This window comes from Sciurus vulgaris, assembly GCF_902686455.1.
Source record: "Sciurus vulgaris genome assembly, chromosome: 3".
Classification (NCBI taxonomy): domain Eukaryota; kingdom Metazoa; phylum Chordata; class Mammalia; order Rodentia; family Sciuridae; genus Sciurus; species Sciurus vulgaris.
The window spans coordinates 143,169,672-143,192,026 of NC_136463.1; the positions used below are offsets into that span (position 1 = coordinate 143,169,672).

A 22,355-nucleotide genomic window follows, 5' to 3' on the forward strand; every position below is an offset into this window, starting at 1 on the left:
TCTCCTCCTTGCTTATTTCTACCTAGTCCCAGTGGCTGTCTTATTCTTCCTCAATATGTCTCCATTCTGCCCAAGAACCTTAATATCTGTCATTACCTACTGGGATCTGGATTACCCCAGATCTTGGTGGTGCTTTTCTCTCTCTTTTTTTTTTTTTTCCTCCCCAATACAACTGGGATTGAACCCAGGAGCATTCAACTACTGAGCCACACATCCCCAGCCCTTCTTGTATTTTATTTAGAGACAGGGTCTCACTGAGTTGCTTAAGGCCTCACTAAGTTGCGGAGGCTGGCTTTGAACTTGCAATTCTCCTGGCCTTGGCTTCCCAAGTCAACTGCTTGTTTCTTCACATCAGAAATCTGTGTTCAAATGTCACCTCAGGATCCTGAGGGAAGAATTTTTCTGAGTCAGGCTTGTATTTGCTTAATTTCTTTTTCCATAGCATTTATCATTACATGAAATATGTAATTGTTTATTAATTATTTGTCCTCCAACTAGAATGTAAACACCTCCAGGGAGGGAATTGGTTTGTCTTTTTACAAATTATCTGTAATACTTTCAACAGAGTGGGCCCTCATCTATCTATTGAGTAAATAGTTTTAAAACACTAAAGGGAGAAAGCGGGGAATACAGAGGAAGAAGAATCTTTGAAGTAACAAAGGAGTATTTTTAATTACCTTAAAATTTAACTTGTTTAAAAATTAACTTGAAAAATGTCAGTGTAGCATTGATGACTGAATTGGAAAGCTTTTGAAATAATCTTACACCAAGGAAAAATTTTTATTAAAGTATAGATTACCAGTTATTTAAAAATACATGGGAAAGACAAACATACAAAGGCAGTATCATACAACTGATTTCTAAACTCAATACTTTTGAAATACAAAACAATGATTACTACTCCGAAAAGTCAGTTTGTTGACAGAAATTGATTTTTAACTTGGTCTACAACTCCTTCTACTCAATTTTCTTTAAATATGTTACTCAGTTTTTCAGTTTCATCCTATATCAGAACTTTGGTTTTTTTTTTTTTTTGTTTTTTTTTTAAATGTGATTACTTCTGAAGTAGTGTATAGGTTTTTTCTTGCAATTAATATTAACAACTATAGGTAGCTTCCCTAGGTCACAAGAATTCAATATAATCACTACTCTAAACAGTTACCATTTGGGGTTACCTATACTAAGGATCACAATTTAAAGGCAAAATATTAACAAGCAAACTATGGGGGTTGAGAGCAGGATTAAGGAAACACAATCTTATCTTTTACTATAGACCTGCTAAAACAAAATATCCATTACTTACTTTGATACTATGGCTAGAGAAGCAGTTACTGCTACATCACAGGTAGCTATGTAGCTGTCCACTTTATATTCCTTTTCTAAGGAATGACAGACTTTATCAATTAAGTTGCTTAACCAAAACGGCAGACACCTATAAACTACCCTGTACTTTAACTGCTTGAAATAAATTATTTTCCTAATTGGTTTATTAGCAGCCTTGTGTCTAGAAAACCATGTAAAATCTGTTTTGTTCCAAACTTAGAATGCTGACTCAGAACTATCTGTTAGATACCTGGCTATCTTCCAGCATCAGTCATAAAAGTGGACCTTCATGAACTATGTAATGTAATAAATGCAAAAATAATTTCATCTAGCAACACATAATACTGAGGCAGCAAAAACAAAACAAAACAAAACAAAAAAACCCAAAAAACAAGAACAAAACAAAAAAAAAACCACAACACCACATACTCATAAGACAGAAACTGGCTTGTATGAAACAAGAAGGTATATATCCTCTTATATATAAGAGAAATATATATGATAATAAAAAGAATCTATAATAAACTTATAGAGATGATTCTGGTTTACATGTTAAGTCTGCCTAAACTGTCACTGAATGACTGGAAATTTTCTTTTCCTCATGTCATGCCCATCATTGTATTTAAGCTGGTCCTAGTTTCTTATAAATATCTTACTCCCTTGGAGTTATCTACTACATCCTCACTGTACGCCATTAACTTACAAGCTGGGCCTGCCCAGCTTGCCTAAAAAGCCTTTCTTCAAAAATATACCAGTTGTATTAAACAGAGGTATCCTTTAGTAGAATTCTGCACTTCAAGACAGCATATGAAGAACCAGCAATTGGTCCTCTGATGTATATACTTCTCACTTCACATTATCACAGAAACAGTGCAGTTTACTAACTACTCCTTCCTTATAGGAAACTCAGTAGCTGTAAAAATTTTGTTCAGTTTTAAAACATTTCAATACTTATTAATTCCAAAGATCCGAACACCGTGTAGTTGTGGCATTTTGGGAATAAGCACACTCAGAAGAGAAGCTGTGTTTAGGATGAAGTGAGTTGGATCATACTTCGTATAGAAACTTGCCAGAAAATATCTGTTGAGATAAAAGTCAAGAATACATGTAATATCCAAAAATAAAATTATTTAGAATTTTTAAAAAATTAAAAGGTAGAAAAAAGGCCATTAAACACAAATACCTAAAAGTAAAATCATTTGGATCACTAAAATAAAAATTTTTATTTGGGTCCAAGTTTCTTTTAGATTTGGGATTTAAAAATATGTTTAGTGGTGGCGCACATTTTGCATTTCTGCAATTATATTAAATGCATTTAATAAAATGTACTGCTATTTAGCAGAAGCTTTAAAGTAGAAGGCTTTCAAAATAGGTTACATATGCCCTCTGAGATTTTATATGTAGTTTTGTATTTATGTAGGTATTTCTGAAGAGCAGTTCTGGATTCAAAGCATCCATCATGGTCTCAAAGGGTTCTGTGACTGACCAAAATGTTAATAATCACTATTGTAAAGCTTTGAAAAATTGGGTTTTAGTAGTACAATTCAATATCTTTCAAAGAAACAAAACACTTGGTTGTCCCTTTGACGTTCTCATTTCCATACTATAGTTGAATAGGTCTATAACCAATCGAACTGGAAACTTGAAAGTCATACTTGCAAAATTACAGCTATTTTGCTATAACTAAACACATATGCATAGTCAGATATCTAACATCCAAGAATTTGTTTTAATAAGTGTAAACCACCTTTAAGACCATAAAGTGAACTCGGACTATTTAGTTTTACCCAAGGTTATATCAGAGTGCAAATATATCATCTGGCTACAAAAAAGAACCCTTCACATAGAATGTGAATCAAGTATCATGCCTTACTTGATTATAACTAAGAATTTAGTTTCCATATAGGTGTTAGTCTAATTACTTTGAGAGTATACAGAAAAGTATTCTAATAGCCTTTCCTCTATTGTCATTAATTTCTCCTCAGGGAAGACAAATATCTTGAATAATATGGTCAGAAAAGAATAGTTACTTCCAAGTATGACTGAAAATATCAGAGAATGGTATATATCATTATTGGAACCCTTTAGACTGAGAAGTTCTACATCTATTTCAAAAGTAGCCAGAACTTTCTTGAGAAAACCACAGTCCTCAAATTTTGCTTATTATTCTTTCTTCCTACTTTCATATACTTGAAGACTATTTTTACACTTCCCTCACTAAGTAAAACAGGGTTGTCACTTGTATTTAGTAAGCCCATTTGATCTGCTATCATCATTATGGGTTTAATTTATAATCTGATAGGCTGAAATTAATAAATCTTGGTATGTCTTATTATACTATTAGTCATGCCCCCTGTCTTTTAATGAAACCTAACTCTGGTGTAGATTATATAAAAATTATCTGACTCTTAAAAAAATCTTAAATGCATTTAAAAAAACATAGAAGTGTTTATTTACTAAGGAGTCTATTGGAGAACTGTATTAGAAGATCAATATTAGGGTTTAATGTAGGCTCTTGATTCCAAATAGCTGCAAGATCTTTAGCAGGGTCATACATCTGAATGTTTCCCCTGCCCCTCTACTACTGGGGATTGAACCCAGGGGCCCACTACCACTGAGTCACAACACCAGCCCTTTTTATTTTCAGACATGGTCTTGCTAAGTTGCCAAGGCTGACCTTGAATTTGCCATCCTCCTGTGGGTCCGTCAGCCTCCCAGGTCACTGAGATAACAGGCACATACCACAGTGCCCAACTGAATCTGTTTCTTTATCTAAAAATCTGGAATAACACTGTGTGTCACACCTACCTGACAAATCATGATCAAATATGAAAATGTGAAAGCACTCTTAAAAATACTGGGGCCAGGGATATTTAGATCAGTGATAGAGCAGTTGCCTAGCATGCATAAGTTTTGGGGTTAAATCTCCAGCACCACCAAAAAACCAAAAAAAAAAAAAAACAAAATAAAACACCACCAAAAAACACAATGCTATTAGATTGCTTTAATATTGTTTCTTCAGTTATGTAAGGAATTTATTTAATCAGAATAGCTGAAATCATACCTGCAAGTCAAAAATATATTCTGAGAATTGAGACTGTACACAGGTACATCTTATGTGCCTTTTTTTGGTGATAGTTATTATTACATATATTAAGATACAATTCTCTACATTTAAATAGTTGAGGCAACTGAGGCTTTCAAGAAAATGGCCAAAGTCACACAGCTTGAAAACGAAGCCAAAACCCAAATTTAGGACTTTCTAAAATAGTTTATCCTTAATATTTTAGTTTATTCCTGTTAGGCCATGTAGACATTTTTCTTTTGAGGTTAATTTTTCCCCCCCCAGTATTGGAGACTGAACTCAGGGACACTGTCCCACTGATCTACATTCCCAGCCCATTTTACTTTTTATCTTGAGACAGGGTCTTACTAAATTGCTGAATCTGGCCTCAAACCTGTAATCCTCCTGCCTCAGTCTCCTGAGTTGCTGGTTTTACAGGCATGTGCCACTGTGCCTGACTCTTGAGGTTAAGAGTCAGGACTAAATCAATTCAAAATTTCTATAAAATGCTATAAATGTAAAGAAAAAGAAACCTATCACTTTATGATTAGTTTATTCCTTTTACTTGAAAATGCCATCCCTTAAACAGCTATCCAAATCTATGACTCTTAAAAGTTCAGTTTAAAGAATTCCATCATTTCCAGAAAGTCTTTTTCCACCTACCTCAGTCTATATTGATTCCATCATGGACACAGTATTATGTCTGAGTTCTGTGGTAGAGTGTTAATTAAGATATATGTGAACCTATCTATTATGTGCAAGTCACTGAGTTTGGGATTCAAAGCAATCTATGTACTTACACACTCTTAGGAGGAAAAAAAAAAAAAGAGCATATGTACAATTTTTGCCAGTTGTTACCTAAATAAAGCTGAGGTGGGGGGAAAAAGGCATTTCAGGTAGAACTGATTTTTAACAAAGGCACAGAAGTAGGACTACCCATGAAGTGTTAAAGAAATGCTGCATAGAAGAGCTTGCTTGACCAGGTGGGGGTTGGGTGGGGATAAAATATTTAGATAAAGGGAAAATGAGGTAGGAACTTTTGTGTGGAAAACCCTGAATATCAAGTAATAAGAGAAAATTGTTTACAAATAGATATTATCTCATTCATTTCTCATAGCATCAAGATTACGTTAGGTATCATTAGCTAGAATTTTATACATAAGCAAAACGAGGATAAATGGAAGATACAGAATTCAAGTCCTACATGTAAAGCCCAGCATTTCTTTTTTCTAAACTATATTTTCTTCTCCCAAAGAGTTTGAAGATCCAAATAAGGCTGGGTCACCAACGAAATGCTTCTGATCATCTAAATTACTGTTTAGGGAGATTAATCTAATAGTGCAGTTCAGGATATGATTATGTGTTTAATTTTCTTATATGAAACTTAAGGACAGGAGCTAGAATGTATTAACCTACATATTCTGAAGAACATGTAATGTCTCCAAATGTACTAACTGAAGTGAAAACTGCTTTATCATCAACTGCCTTATTAAATACCTTGCCTGTGCCTTATATTATGTCTGAGGTAGTTACTTTTTGGTAGAAGTTTCCAACAAAATATTTTGTTTCTAATTCAACATGATAAATGGACACCTTCCTATTACCCAATCTTCTTTATAACCAAATATTTCTGCCACTTACAGAATTATTGGAGAAATTGTGAAAAACTTCCGTGAAGATGTAAACTGTACTCCATAGTCCAGTTGTTCCCAATGAGTTAGGAGCCTTGCTTTACCTTGGTCAGGAGTTTCAAAAGGTGTTCCTTTCACTGCATGCAAAAATACATACATTCCCTGAAAAACAAGCAAGGTAGTATATAACCAATATCAAATACAAAATTAGTCATAGTGAGTTAAGCATTAACCTGGTTCCAGGGTATTTGTGAGCGAACGATTTAACCGAACAGTTCAAGTTTTAAGCTTTCATATAACAGTGAAAGACTGTGGCCAGCTTCTGTATGGTAAATAAAGCTTTCTGGGATATAGAAGTATTACTGGATGAAAATCAGTAAAAGATAAACCCAAAGTAACCTATTTTCATTTCTTTTCATAAAGTTGAAGAATCATTAGGGTAGCTTCACATCATTACAATTAGATTATCTAACACCTTTCCTAGTAGGAAACAGGATTACCTTTTTCCAAATGTACAGGGAAACTTTTCTTCAGTGTCATATTAGTAAACTTAATGACACTCACCTCTGCCTTAATAGTTATCTTCCAAAGCTATAGGTATAATGTTCAAATCAATTCCCTTTGAAGTCACCACTGTTCCTCTGTGGTGTTTCTTTTGAAGTCAGTTTTTAAAATATCAGAGTAAAACATTTGTTTGGTACTGGGGTTGATCCAAGGGGCACTTTACCACTGAGCTAAATCTCCAGTCCTTTTTATTATTTATTTTGAAAGAGGGTCTTACTGAGTTGCTGGGATTACAACATGTGTGACTGTGCCTGGCTAGTAAAACATACTACTAAGAGCTATTTGGACTATATTTTTTTCACATCTAATTTTGTGGTAAGTAGGAAAAATAATGCATACTCAATTTGGTTCCTTTGAGATTATTATGCTAATTTAGACTGATAAGTGGTTCTTCATTCATTTTATAATCATTGTTTGAGGCACTGGTAATAGCATGAAAGTTTTTCCTCTAGAAGCCATGATATGAAGTCATTTTTTCTACTTCAAATTTTAGTAAATATATAGAAAAAACAGAAAAATGTTTTGTAATTTTCTAATGGACCAGATTAAAAGAACCCTACCTTTCAAAGCTTAGTCTGTTCCATAGTATTAACCAGCAGCAAAACACCTAAGGTATGTAGTAAAGGACTCAGGCTTCATTAGATTTAAGTCCACAAACATTTAATGAGTGACTTGTGTTTGTAAGACATATAAAACGTATGCACATATGAAACTGAACAAGACGTGTCTCCAGTCTTAAAAAAAATTCATTCTTCTAAGGGATGATAAGGAAAAAAGACATACATAAACAACTAGAAGGTAGGGCAGAGACTGCTATCAAAGGTACAATCGGAATAGTCAGGAAATGAAGAGGGAAAGTTTTCTTATTGCTGTGGCAAAAGTCTTGACGATACCTTGTCAACTACCTCATTCTTGAAGCTCAAATGAAAACTCCTTAGTGAAACCCTCACTAGTAATAATTAACCACCCGTTTATGTGCTTGCATAGAATTTCACCAAAAATACTTTTATCACGCACACTATGCTTCATGAAGAGTTGTTTGCATAACGTTTGTTTTCCCTGAATACTTCAGGAAAAAGGGCTGGTACAGAGCAAGTATTATATGTTGGAAGACAACATTAAGCCAAGGACTGTTTATGCTTTAAGCATTAAGAAACCATTTTTATGAGGGCTTTAAAGGGAACAATGAAGCAGAAAGTATGTGCCTTCAAATTCTCTTGTGATTCCAAAACAGTAAAGAACCTGTACTCTAGATCATGTATATTAGAATCTAAGAGAACCCTCTTGATGTTCAAACTACATGTTCTTACACTATTTAGAATGTAATGCTCAGTTTATTTATCACTGAAATATTCAGTGAAAAAGAATAAAATCTGGGTTCAGGGTGTAGCTCAGTGGCAGCTACATGTGCCTAGCATGTGTGAAGCCCTGGGTCAATCCCTGTTACTAGGATTAAAGATAAATAGATAAATAAATAAATAAAGTTTTCTGACTATATATCTTCTACCCCAATATGTTTAAAAGTTCTTATTTATTTCATGGCTACTCCTTAATCAAATAAGAGAATTCTTTCATTTTTAAGGCTAATGATTTTGTGAAGCATTACTATATCATGCTGGGTGTTGTAGCACTGAATAAAAAGAATCACTAGGTTTCTATTGTATGGTTCAGAGAGGCAAATATATTTTTCTGCTGGGTACAATAATTGGGTTTGTTTTCCCACATTTAAAAGCATTCAACATGTATTTCACATTTTTAATTGGTTTAATGTAAGCTATCTTCAAAGGAAACTTAAAATTTAGAGTCATGTAATTGCTACATCTGTGGGTGGCTGTGTTAGGTGAACTAATAATAAATCAGAAGTTTGCTTTCCTACATGGTGTCAATTGGTTATTATTTGTTCATGATCACATACTGTGCCTTAATTTCAGTTAATCAACTTGAAAACAAGGAATGTGGGGAGAAGTAATGGCTTCCAAAATACATTTAAGACGAGCCATTATAAAAATGAAAAGAATTTATTCAGAACATGTAAAAAGATCATTAGAAACACAGAAATTAAAAGAAAAACTAGGCATGATGGCACATGCCTGCAATCCCAGCAACTTAGGAGGCTGAGAGAAGAATCAGAAGTTCTAGCCAGCCTGGGCAACTTAGTAAGACCCTGTCTCATAACAGAATTTTTAAAAAGAGTTAGCGATATAGCTCTGTGATAGCAAGCCCCTGGTTCAATCTCCACTACTACCAAAAAAAAAAAAAAGGAACAGACTACTTATTAACTACTAATTATGAAACTATGATAAATACATGATAATAGTTTGTGGAGAGTTGTATAGATTTCTGTGAGAGGTAATACCTGAATAGTCTTGGATAGAAATCAGGCAGGTATAGCAGGAAGGATGGAAGGGTATTAAAAAACAGAGCTCAAGCCAAACCAAAGAGGTGAGAGCAAGATGATTTTCTTTACTGCTAGAGTTTAGAGATGAAGACTGTGTTTAGAGATGGTTAAGACTGAGTCCCTTTCTTGCCTCTACAAGAGGCAAGAAACATGTCTTAGATGTACAAAGAACTTTGGATTTTACCATATATGCAATGAAGAATCCTTGAAGGACTTGAGAGTATAACTTAAGCAGACATGCATTTTAAAAATATTTCTCTGCCACACTGGAATAGAGGAGGGTAGAGGGGTGGAGCAGAGAAGCATTCAGAGTAATTCACCTGAGAAAAAAATGAGGGTGTAGGGATGTAGCTGACAATAAAGCAGTAAGACAGAAAGGATCCTGACCAAATGGATAGAGAATATAAAGGAAAAGGAGGACCACATGTCCTCATTTGCATAGGACAGTTCTGATTTACAACTGTTCTTTTGGAGTAGTTATTACCAGAGCTTCCTTTTACTCTTAAAATAGTCTCAGTCTGAATATACATTTTATTAATTGCTTTACCACTGACATTCAGCTGTCTGTCTGGTTTATTTGGCAGACTCTGATGTCTTTAGATAAGATTAAGAACAAAGTCAGAGGAGCAGATTGTGGGTGGTAAAGGATAAATCAAGAATACTATGAATTCAGATTGTACTTTTTTGGTTTAAGATGCAAAGTGATCTGGTAGTATGCACTTGGGCATCATTATTCTACATGTAGAAACTCAAAAATGGGTAGACTAAGTAATCTAGGTAGAATACATTGCATAATATAGAAAAGGACCAGCAATATTTATGAGAAGAAAAGAGACGTTATAAAGACCCTGCAATGGTAACAGAGAAGGAAATCAGAAACATACCTAGGAGAAAGTGATCCCATAGAAGCCAAGGAAGAGTTTCAATAAAAACAGGGTGACTAGTGAAAAGGTGTTCACTGGGTTTTATGGCATGTGCCTTTAGTTCTAGCTGCTGGGGAGACTGAGGCAGCAGGAGGATCACTTGAGCCTGGGGAATGTGGAACCAGTCTGGGCAACCTAGGGAGACCCCCATGTCTTAAAAGAAACAAATACAACAGTGTTTGCCCTACTAAGGTCTATCACATAAAATGGACTAAATGAACATTCGCCTATCATTTCCACCAACACGTCATCCTTGTCCCCCTCCAGTCAATTTCAAGTATACTCCAAAAGATGTGTAATAAGTATTAATTTAAAAAAAAATCCATTTATCCTACATTTCTTATTGTTCTGAGTTCTCTGTCTTTAAAACATCTTTGAACAGTTCATTTGTATTCAGTTAAACTTCTCCATTAATTTGATTTTCTCTCCTTTCATTCAATTTCAATTGGCTGTTAAAGACAGTGAAAGTCACTATCAAGATTGTTATGTGAATGGGTTTTTGGTTTTTAACAATTTCCAGGACTGCATTAATATAATCAGTAGATTGGAATTTCTGATACTTTGTAAAGCTAATAAAATACACTTAATACATAGAGCGATATCAAGTACAGTGAAGGCATCATAATATGCTAAACACAAGCTCCAAATTGCTATAGAAATGGAAAAGCATATATACACAATTTAGAAAGATGTAACAAGGATTGAAATAAAAGATTTTCATTGGATTGCAGGTAACCAAAAATCACAACTGCTTCTGAAATATTCTGGTTAATCAGTATAATAATCTGAATTATAGTGTCTTATAGTTTTCACTAAAATAATCTACTATTTTTTAGATTCTGTACAAACAATGGGATAAAAAGTCCCACTTAGAAAAAAGTTCCAATGTTAAAGTGTGGCAGAAAAAATGAAATCCTATCCCAGATTATAATTCTTCAAAATTGACATTTATATACTAAAAACTACTGAACTGTACATTTTTTTGGTAGTGTTGGGGATGAGCTATACATTTTAAATAGGTGAATTTTATAGTATATGAACTATATCTTTATAAAGCTGTTAGAAAACATTAAATTGTTGATGTGGAGGTATAGCTCAATGGTGCGGCACTTGCCTAGCATGCTCGAGGCCCTGGGTTCGATCCCCAGTACAGCCAGAAACAAAACAAAACAAAACAAAACAAAACAAAAAAGCCCAACAACAAAAACCCACAAAATATTAGCCATGTTTTTAACTTTTTTCATCTTGCAAAATTAAAACTGTACCCGCTAGACAAAAAAAAAAAAAAAAAAAAAAAAAATCCCCATTCCTTCTTCCCCTTAGCCTCTGGCAATCTACATCTTAAGCTTTTAAGTTATTTTATAATAAGGTGAAATTCTTACCAGATTATGTATAATATTTGTTAAGGTCCAAGCAACTGGAACACTGAAGAAGGGAATGCTGAGTAAGACAATATGAAGCAAGCCAACTCCCAATGCATATGTCAGCCACATACCCCGGCTGTTCATTACACGGGTATTTGGATTCACTTCACTATGGGCAACTCCAACATTCATGTTTGCTCTGTAAAGAAAAAAAGAACACTGATATAGCTGGAAACCTAAATACCCCTAATTCTGACACAATGAAATGTTACCACCAGTATTATTTTTTTTCCTTGTTATTCTGAAATAGAACACATACCCTCCAAAATGTGCTACTTGCAGATGCTAGTGTAGGCAGCAAAGAAGTCTCAACATCTCACTTAATGGTTAGATAAACAAGACATTTTTATGGTTCCCTTTCTTAAAACTTGTTTTCTAGTGTATCAGTTTTAATAAATGGCATAATAGGAGAAAACAAACTTAAAGAAAAAAATCTATTTTTTACATTATGAGAACAGTGAAAAGTCATGAGCTAAGTTTACCAACATAATAAACTAGTATTAAAAAAAAAAAAAAACGACCCAGTCTGTTCTGAGTAGTCAGATGCTTACATCTAATGTAATGCAAGAGTCAAGTCAATTCAGTAGTCGAGTTCAAAGTACTCCTTTTTGAGTACTGAACCTGGGAAGAACATGCTGTTCACATGTGTAAAACTTATGTGGTCAAGGGACAGGTTTGTTTTTGTGACACAGTAGGTTAAATAAAACAAATCTTTATTCTGAATATTTCTATAGCTCGAAAACTTTACTTTTTCTTTTTTTCTCCTTGAGAGTTTTCCCTTCCTCTTTTATATTCAAGATGAACATGAAAGGAAGAAATGATGGTATCTCTCAGTCATTTCAATGTTAATGTTTATTCAGGTCTAAGAATTCCTTAAAGAATATCAAATTGTCCTAAAAAAATACCTTATTCTAGGAAGGGGGAAATGGGATTAGATTACATTTTAACAGACTCCATTAAAATATATATTAATGCTTTTTATTACAAAACTAGCAGAGAAGAATTTCTTCATAATCATATCTCAGGAAGTGTTTCCGATAATGTCCTTTCACTCTTTCAAGAACTAAGGAATAGGCATCAAGGCTTAAAGTGATGAAAGTTACACTAAGACAAAAGTTTCATGTGTAAGTTTACGTGTGTAAATACTCCTTCTATAAAAGGCCATCACTTATATCACATCATTTTTAAATTTTATAAAATTGTACTCAGAACATGCCACGACTCAAGACAGTTTTCCCACTCGAAAACAATGTTTGAAAGAGGCCTAAAATTTGCGTTTCAGCGGCGAGGCAAAGCCGGTGTGGTGCTGGTCCTACTCGGGTTCGGAAACCATTCCCAGCAGGTGTGCCGCGCCTAGAGGACCCGCAGACAATGACTTTCCAGTGAAGAGGTTCTCAGCCCTGCCCTCGCCCAGGCCTGTGGAGAGGGCGACCGGCAGCGGCCCGCCTCGGGAACTCCCCCGCCTACCAGACAGCCCCGGGAAGCCTCCCGGCCGGGGGAAACTCCCACCCTGCCTTTCGTTGTCGCGCCGCACCTCCAGTCAGGGCCGCGGCACGACGACGAGGATTCGAGAGAGAGCATCCACCGCCGCTTGGCCGGCACGGCCGGGCACAGCACTCCAGGTGCGGCACGGGCTGCTCTCCGCGTACTAAGTCCTGATTCTCCAGAAGCTCGCTCCCGGCCAAGGCAGCAGCACAGCCCTCGGCGTTGGTATCCACTTACCCACCACCCAGCTCCGGCGGCCGGCGCGGCGCAAGACCAACACAGCGGCGACCGCAGCGAATACTCACGCTCAGAAAGCCCGTGGTCTGCCCTAGCGCGGCGCCGCGTGTCGACGCCGTCAAGTGCACTCACAGCCAGGGGATTGGCTGCCAGCAGCGCCAATCCCGCCTCCCGCGGCAAGGCAGGACTAAGAAACGCGCTGGGTTCCCCATTACGCGCATGCGCTGAGGGTGAGCGTGGCATCCCAAGAGGCCGGGTTTGGGCTCCGGGAGAGACGCTGGCCGCTCGCCGCTGGTGGATGGTAATTGCTTGCCTCGCGTGAGCTAGGAGATAGTGTTGTGTGCCTAATGGGCATTCGTTCTGATATGCTGGTAGGCTCGACGGTTCCCTCCCCTCGACTTGTCCTAGTTGGAGCGCGAGCGCGGCAGGCCGCAGTGGGCGCCTCCCCCAGGGGCGGGAAGTGGATGTAGGAATTCCTGATAGCGCACACGTGCGGGGCGTTCTGTGCGGTTCTGGGCCGCTCAGCACCCTGCTTTGAATTTTGGTTGCGGTGCATTTCCCAAACCTTTCTGGGTACAGGTTTTAGATATTATTTCCTAGCAGAAATTTTAATCCACAACAGCCATAACTTGTTTTGCGAGGGAGTGCGAAGTTTTATAACGTAATTTGGTGACCTACAAGGGGTACAAGTAAAGTTTTCATTGAATCATTATTTTTTGCAGTGTCTTTCAGTGTTTATCTTTGCTGAGAACGGGCACCAGTGTTATATCCTGAGGAAATGTGGATACCAGTAACTGAACTTATTTGAGGACTGAGAGGAGACTTGATTAGATTTTTTTGAAATCGTTTTGGAAATCACATTTCGGTTACCTTGGCAGTATTCAAAACTTGTGATTTTTCATTGCTGAAATATTTTAGAAACGTTTCAAAGTTGACTTAGGAGAATGTCGGCTATGGATATGTAAATATTTTGTATTTCTGTTGGTTCTGTGAAAACAATTGGGTTAGATTTATTCTGTTCTTTAAATTCTTTGTGTTCTCCCTAAAATCTGTTAGTTCTCTGATATCTACTTCTTTTTCAGGTCCACCTGTAGTCCTTAACTGACTTTCCTGGTCATCAGCACGCTTTCATGAGTATTCACTTTCCCTCTCAACACAAATGGAAGACTATCTTGACAGTCTCAGACATTCTATTCCGTTATGTGCTATGACTTGGAAGCCTGGCACCAGGCAAAAGAGGTCATTTGATACATATATGGTAGAATGCTACATTCTAGGGACATGTGATTATAAAAAGCTATAGCCTTAAAGCTATACCAGGAGGAAGGGACAAATAGAATAATTTGTGATGAATTTGGGTCAAAAATAAATAAAAGATATTACGGGATTACAGAGGAAGAAATGCCTAATTTGTTGGTGATTGAAGGGAGTAGGGGTTGGAAAAGGAAAAAAGAAACAATCAGTACACACAGTACACTGAAGACTATTTTGAGAAGTATTTAAAAAGTAGGATAGATAGAACTGGATGCCAGGTGGTAGAGGGTGAGAATTTCTATGATGTCTTCAGTTTCTAAATTTGCTTTGTGTGTCTGGATGGAAAGTCTTCAAGGGAAATGGCCTTTCAGGTCAAACATGCCAGAGTGTACATCTGCCATGTAATAGTTGTGTTATTTCGAGCAGTATATCAAGCCTTTAAGTCTCATTTGTAATGGAAGAATAATAATACATGTGAGTATATTGTGAGGACTAAATGAAATAATGTATTTAAAGTTCTTATGTTAGCTCTTATAATATTACAAAAGAAATATAAAAAAGATGGAACTGGGGTTGTGACTCAGTGGTAGAGCATTCGCCTAGCATACAAGAGGCCCTGGGTTTGATCCTCAGCACTACATAAAAATAAAATAAACGTATTGTGTCCACCTACAACAGCAACAACAACAAAAAGAAAAATATAGAAAGTTCATTAGAGAAGGATTCTGAGATTGTTGTGGGGCATAGTAAGTTTAGGTTGCTTTCAGATCATCTAAATGATGATATTTAGAAGGTAGGTGAATCAGGCCCTGGAGTCCAGAAAAAATTTTTAGGAGTTTAGGTGGACCGGGAAATGACATGGAGGCCAGTTTAAAAATTAAGTATGAGGGACTGAGGTGTAGCTTAATAGTAGAGCGCATGTGTAGCATGCATAAGACCCTCGGTTTGATCCCCAGCACCACAAAAAAAGAAAAAGTAAATAAAATCAAGCATATATAGTGAAGGAGTTAAGGTAATGGTGACTTGATTGGAAGAGGGTCACTATTTTAATGTTTACATAGGCACAGGAAAAATGCTGATAAAATTACTTTATTAGGTCTTTGGGATTTTCAAACTAGGGTAGAAGATTTTTGAATTCAATTCTAAATGGTTAGCATCTTCGAGGCCACCATATTGCACAGTATAGCTCTACACTCTTAGACTTGGGGTCATTCTGAATCTTTGGAGAGACAGTGTCTCTTGTTTTGGATTGCACTAATTTGTGTGAATGTTATGGAGCTAACTGTCCACTGTTCGACCACCAATCAGAATGACTAAGCTTCAAACCCTGGAGAGCCACAAAATTTCATTGAGAAATAGCTATTCATAGCAGTTTCTCTGAAAACTGATCTCCAAAACTAAATCTAATATATAGATTAATTAGAAATTGTTAGTGTTAAAAAATTCCAGCATTTCTTTACATAATGGTCTCTCATCATAATACTGTACATTTAAGCCCTTAATATGCTTTCTCATTTGATCCTTTTTAAAGTCATGAGGCACTATCTGTTTTTTTTAACAGATGAATTGTTTTTACAGAGGAATTTAAGTGATGTGCTTCTGTTTATGTATAAGAACATGAACTCCAGGACCTGTTTGGTTTTTGCTTCTGGTCTGCTAGTTTTTTAATTGTGCCAATTAGTATTGCCTTATGTTTCTAAAATATATTTATGAATTGTGACCAGTTAATACCCTCAGAACCCAGTATGTTACCTTTTTTCCAGAAATGTGTCTCTTAAAAATCTTGCTGTTATAATGCCTATACGCCATTTCCTGTTGAGTTACTGACACTTATTTTACATTCTTCTTTATATGACTTGTTTGTCTTATGTTGCTTGAGAAGAAATTTTAAACTGATTTTTTTTTTTTAAATTTTTTTTGCAGTGCTGTTTTGTTTGGAACTAGATTACATAGAATCAAATCACCAAATGAGCATATGTCTAGTCATGCTAAATTAAGGAAATATCTATGGTGCCCTCACCCCCATTTTTTTGGTCCAAGAAAAATCTTAACTCTGGATGTTGTCAAGCTAGTGTTTATTTTCCTAAATTTTTTTTTTTTTTTTTTTCTGATATTAGGCAGTGAGGCAGGTGCAAAACCTCCTCCCTGCAGTTTTAAATATGGAATTTTCATTAAAGATGTTTGAGGTGTTTTGTTTGTGTGAGCAAAGGGTTTTATAGCTAAAACATGGATCTGCATGCTGTATCAGCAGATAATGGATCTTAGATTCCAACACAGAGATTTGTGCTTTATCACTTACTGATTTTGTGGTGCGACATGATTAGAATGATGTTTTAGGCAGAGTAGATCTGGGATCTGACTAGTTCAGGTTAATGCTAATCTTAGATAGCCTAACTCCAAAAGAGCTCACTGGTTAAAAAGGCATTGTAACTCTAAAATACATGGGTGAGAAATCATGTTTAAATGAAGCTGATGTTAAGCTGTGTGATTGACTGCAATTATCACATCTCAAGGTGACAGGACCACTTCTTCATTTCTAACCAGGCAGCTCATACTTTACACTCATTGTAGCACAATTGCTGTTCTCATTATTCATTTATTACCATACTGTTTACTTTTAAGAAATCTTTTTAGAACAGGTTTGTCTTCATGATTCTAGTGTTTATGTGCCTTCAGTGGTCTGTAATGAGTATGAACCAGGGCATACTTGATACACTTAAGGAAATATTTGAGATAAAAATTTTTAACTTGTAAGAAGTAACTAGGCCCAGTTACTTAATCAGTCAGGCTTTTCTTTTTAACCTCTGTCTACCTAAAAAACAAAACAAAACAAAACAAACAAAAACCCCCAGTGATTCTCTAAGGAATACTGATATTTATTTGGAAATAGCATTGCCAAATTTATCTGGTAATAGCAGAGAAAAATAGAAATGTAGATAGCAATTACAGCCACACAAAACATTGGGAGAAATGACAAAAACATTTTGCTCATATTATGGATTTTTAAAAAAATCATGTGTTGCTAAATTACATGAAAGTTTTAAGTAGCTCTTCGAGCAGGTAATTTGTGAGTTAGACCAGAAAGCAGCAGTGATGGGGAAGAGCACAGGGACCTTTTTATTCCTCATGCCAGTTGGAAATTACAAACTTGTGATAAAAGTATAATAAACCTATCTTATCTTTTATTTAGGATAAAAGGGTCAATTTTGACCTAATCCATATGTCTACATCTCTGTCTGTGTTTCACTGTATATCCCTCTGTATCTAATCAGGTACATAGGTATCTATAGATATATAAGTGAATGTATGGGAAAAGGATGTATGATTATTTTAATCACAGATTAAATAGCATTCCTTGTTTCCTTTCAGAATAATCAAGCAGCCTGAAAAATTACAGAAAAAAAAAAATGGGCAAATGGATTTCAGTTGACACTACATTTTCATGATCCATTAATATTCTGTTTCTGTAAGAAGCAAAGTAAAACACTTAAATATTTTGTCTTCTGATATTTAGGACTCATTTGGGGATGATTATGAGCAACAGTCTCTAACCTCACAGTTGGAAATGTTGCAAACTATGATCTCCTGCTTTCAGGGCACTTGGATACAATTAATACCAAGTGTAACACATGACATAAAGTAATAAAAGAGTACCTTAGAGAAGCTAAATTACATTATATGCTAAAAGTGCTACAGAATTGGCAATTTAAGGAGAGCTATAAACCCTCTTGCAGAGATGAAAGCCATCTTTCTCCTCACCACTGATGGCACAATCCCATTTTCTGTTAATATTGAAAATGGCTCAAGTCTTTCCACATAAAAAATAAAATCACTTCTGCTCAATTTTTTGAACTTCCTTTGGTCATTTTATTTATTAGAGGTAATAAGATTACCTATCAATAGAGGAAGTGTTGAATTACTTGCCTATATTTAAGTCTCAGCTCTGCCTCTTAATAACTGAATGATCTTGTACAAGTTTTCTTCTCCGTGCCACAGTAGTAGTATAAAATGGAGATGATAATAACACCTATTTCAAAGTGTGTTGATGTGAGCTGGTGTGTAATCCCAGAGGCTTGGGAGATGAAAGCAGGAGGATTGAGAGTTCAAAGCCAGCTTCAGCAACTTAGAGAGGCCCTAAGCAATTTATTGAGGTCTCAAAATAATAAAAAGGGCTGGGGATGATGTGGCTTAGTTGTTAAGTGCCTCTGGGTTCAGTCCCTAGTACCCCCTCCCCCAAAAGTGTATTGGTATGAAATAAATGATTTAATACCGTATGTGCTTAAAATAGAACCTGGCATAAAGTAAGGCTAAATAAATGGGAACTGTTACTATAATTATTGTTAAATCAGTATTATTTTTATTAGTTCTATTAGGATTATTTAACAATTCTTATTTTTATAACTTGCATTTTTATCTTCTAGCTATTCTGCTAAATGCTAGAATGAAACAGTTGCCTGCAGCAACAGTTCGCCTCCTTTCAAGTTCTCAGATAATCACTTCAGTGGTCAGTGTTGTAAAAGAGCTTATTGAAAACTCCTTGGATGCTGGTGCTACAAGCATAGATGTTAAACTGGTGAGTTTTCTTGAGAGATACTAAGAAAGGGGCCTTGTAGATCTTTTCTTATTTCTTTGTGCCAGCAAATTACACATAGGATATTTGTCTTAAGAGCAGGTTCCTAAAATTAAATTTTAATATGAATTAATAATATAGTAATAATAAAAGAAATTATGGAAGAACACATGTATTTTAGGACTTAATCACCTAAAACATAATTTTAATGTCAGTATTTTCTGATATTTGTCCTTGGTTATTCACATTTACTTGTTTTATTTATTCTATGCATTTTATTTTTCCCACCAATTTTGTTTCAAAACTATTCCCCTTGTTACTTTAATTTTGCATTAAATGCTACATATTAAATCATTCAATTAACATGACTTAGAACATTCATTATGATTTATTGCAATTAGTTTACATGTCCATTTTTTTCTATTGTAAACTGCAAGTTCATAGCAGTAAAATATATTTTATTCTTTTTTTTATTGTTTCATTACTGGTCAGTACCTAGCACTTTCTAGGAAAGTAAATTAATTTCTTTCAATGTTTGAATACATTTTTAAAAAATCTCCTAATTATTAGATATTTGTGTTATTTCTACTATGTTGGCATTAGAAATAATTCTGACTGGAATATCTTTTTAGGAAAAGGATCTCACTTTTTTTACCTGACAAGATTCTATGATATAGCTATAAATCTGAGTTACTTCATATAAAAACTTTTTTTGATAAATTAGTACTGTACCCATTTTACAGATAGTAAATGTTCTGAAAAATAGTAGTGGAGCTAAAATTGGAATTCAGTCTTTCTGACTCTAAAACCCATTCACTATCTTTCCTCTGTGCTAGTGGTTCTCACAGTGTATGGGTGCATCAGATTAAATTAGGAGATTTGTTAGATAATGGACTCTGCTCCTAGACTTGTGGTTGCTGGAGGGGCTTGAGAATTTGCATTTCTAACAAATGTCTAGTTGAAGCTGCTGCTGCTGTAGAACTGCTCTTCTGTATCAAACGTGTTATGTTTTTAAATAATACACTGTAAGCTTTATGAACATGAAAAAAAGAAAGCATTTCATATAGTCAGTTAAGCCTCATTAGAATACAATTGATAATAATTAAATAAGATTATATCATTATATATGACAGTTTTAAGAATCAGGCAGGTAAATACATATCCTTTTTTTGTCTCTAAAACATGTATCTTGTTCTTAATTGTTTCTGGAAGAAAAATAATAGCTCATTATAGTTACGTAATTGAGGAGTTCATTTTGACATATTCAAAAATTCATATAACATAATTTGCTACATTTCATTCACCAGTACTTCCCTTTTCCCTCTCTTCCCTTTTCCCCTCATCGGTTTCTTCTAGTTTACTGGTCTTCTATTAATTTTTTAAAAATTGGTGCATTATAGTTGTACATAAAAATGGAATTCATTGTGATATATTCATATGTATGCACCATAATTTGGTGGATTTCATTCCACAGTTCCTTCCCTTTCCCATCCTTTCCCTCTTTGCTTTGATCCCTTTCCTCTAATTTATTCTTCTCCTTTCTATTTTTATGAGATTCCCTTTTTTAAAAAGTTCCTTATTTCTTCTAGGTGTTTCCATTTCTGGTCTTGTAAGGATTCTCCATACTGCTTTCCAAAGTGGTGGTACTACTTTTCAGTCTCAACAACAATATATGAGTATACCCTTTCCCGCATTTCCTAGTTCACATTTGTTGTTATTTGTATTCTTAATGATTGCCATTCTAATTGGAGTGAGATAAAATCTCAACATACTTTTGATTTGCATTTTTCTCATTGCTAAAGATGTTGAATATTTTATCATGCATTTGTTGGCTGTTTGCATTTCTTCTTTTGAGACATGTCTGTTTAGTTCATTTGCCTATCACCTGGGTTTCTTGGTTTTTTTGGGTTAAGTGTTTTAAGTTGTTTTTATATTCTGGACATTAATCTCTTGTTGGAAGAGTAGCTGGCAAAGATTTTCTCCCATTCTGCAGGCATTTTTTTCATGCTGTTAATAGTTTGCTGTATAGATGCTTTTTAATTTGATTGCATTCCACTTATTGGTTCTTGATTTCATTTCTTGATTTTAGGAGGCTTATTAAGGAAGTCAGTGCTTATAACAATATGTTGTAGTATTAACCCGATGTTTTCTACTCTCAGATGCAGTGTTTCTGGTCTAATGTCTAGGTCTTTTATTCACTTTGTAAAGGGTGGCATTCATATGGATATTCAGTTTTCCCAGGACCTTTGTTAAAAAGATTATCTGTCCTTCAACATGTTTTTTGGCACCTTTGTTGAGTATCAGATGGCCATATCTTTATGATTTGTCTGTGAATTTATTGTCTTCATAACTTTTTAATGCCAAAACCATGCTGTTTTTGTTTTTATAACTCTGTAATTTGAGATCAGTTATTGTGATGCCTCCGTCCTCATTCTTACTGTTCCATATTGCTTTGGTATAGGTATTTGATATCAATATTTGATATTCTGGTTCTTTTATTCTCTATGAATTTGAGGACTGTTTTTTCCTCAAAAAAAAAAAAATCTGAGAACTGTGAAGAATTCATTGGGGGGCTGGGGTTATGGCTCGGTGGTAGAACACTTGTCTAGCATGTGTGAGGCACTGGGTTCGATTCTCAGTACCATGTATAAATAAATAAAATAAAGGTCCATTGACAACTACAAAAATATTTAAAAAAAAAAAGAATAATTCATTGGTATTTTGATGGGTAATGGATAAATCTGTATATTGCTTTTGTTAATATGGTTATTTTGACAATGTTTATTCTGCCCATAATAATTTTTTTTAATGTTATCAAGCTTACTGCAGTATTCTCTAAAAGTACATTAAACACGATAACTTAGCTGTATATTTTAGTCTCTTGACATTTATCAGTATCTACTTTATAGAATTTTAAAATAAGCTATTAACTTGGCTGCTGTACATGATAAGACCTGTATAATTTGGATTTCTTATAATAATTGCTGTCAATACTAAGTATGTTTTCATAATTAGTTGATTAAACTGACACTTTTAAACATTTAAAGAGATCTTTGTGTTCTTATTTTACTCAAATATCTGGGGCTCTAATTTATATTGTAAGTTACATTTCTCTGGTTAATGTTTTTTTCTATAAACTGAAGCAAACAAGCTATTCCTAGAATGTAAACTTAATTTTAGATTGAGAGAGATATGGGGAACTAAATTTTAAGTATCTTTCTCTATGACTTATCTAAAAAATACTGATATATGTGATATTATATAATTTTTGGCCATTATAAAGATGTAATACTACTTTGTAATATAGAATGAATACAGTCATAGGAAAATTTCCCCCCCTTTATAACTTGTGTTTGTGGCAATACACATGAAACTTTTTGAGGTTAGGCTTAATAGAAGTTGACTACCAAGTTTAGAATATGGTATTCATAGAAAGTGTAATTGGTATAAGATTTAGATTTTATTATGTGTGTGTAATATTG

General features: G+C 35.0%; 3 protein-coding genes across 18 annotated transcripts in view; 1 reads left to right on the forward strand and 2 right to left on the reverse strand.

Annotated features, from left to right (window-relative positions):
- The window catches only part of OSGEPL1 (O-sialoglycoprotein endopeptidase like 1), a 35,789-nt gene extending 29,650 nt beyond the window's left edge, over positions 1 to 6,139 (reverse strand). For all 3 annotated transcript variants that reach the window (XR_013763021.1, XM_079135115.1, XM_079135113.1), the window contains exon 1: positions 6,029 to 6,139. The gene's annotated coding sequence lies outside the window, so the exon portion shown is untranslated. The remainder of the gene's footprint in view (positions 1 to 6,028) is intronic.
- On the reverse strand, positions 749 to 13,216 carry ORMDL1 (ORMDL sphingolipid biosynthesis regulator 1). 2 transcript variants are annotated; one of them, XM_079135125.1, is made up of 4 exons: positions 13,118 to 13,216; positions 11,286 to 11,466; positions 6,029 to 6,180; positions 749 to 2,403 (listed from the first exon to the last, which is right to left on the reverse strand). In XM_079135125.1, the coding sequence occupies exons 2-4, from the start codon at positions 11,457 to 11,459 to the stop codon at positions 2,268 to 2,270; spliced, it is 462 nt and encodes a 153-aa protein (XP_078991251.1). In that variant the 5' UTR covers positions 11,460 to 11,466; positions 13,118 to 13,216; the 3' UTR covers positions 749 to 2,267. The 2 variants fall into 2 exon arrangements, with proteins under 2 accessions (XP_078991251.1, XP_078991250.1); XM_079135124.1 differs by lacking the exon at positions 13,118 to 13,216 and adding an exon at positions 12,862 to 13,109.
- Positions 13,164 to 22,355, forward strand: part of PMS1 (PMS1 homolog 1, mismatch repair system component) — a 106,319-nt gene continuing 97,127 nt past the window's right edge. For 8 of the 13 annotated variants that reach the window (XR_013763016.1, XR_013763017.1, XR_013763018.1 and 5 more), the window contains exons 1-2: positions 13,264 to 13,350; positions 18,725 to 18,876. Coding sequence is in view for 10 of the 13 variants with exons in the window: in XM_079135096.1 (XP_078991222.1) it covers positions 18,745 to 18,876 (132 nt within the window). In the remaining 3 variants the exon portion in view is untranslated. The other 5 variants (XM_079135090.1, XM_079135092.1, XM_079135094.1 and 2 more) reach the window with 5 other exon arrangements.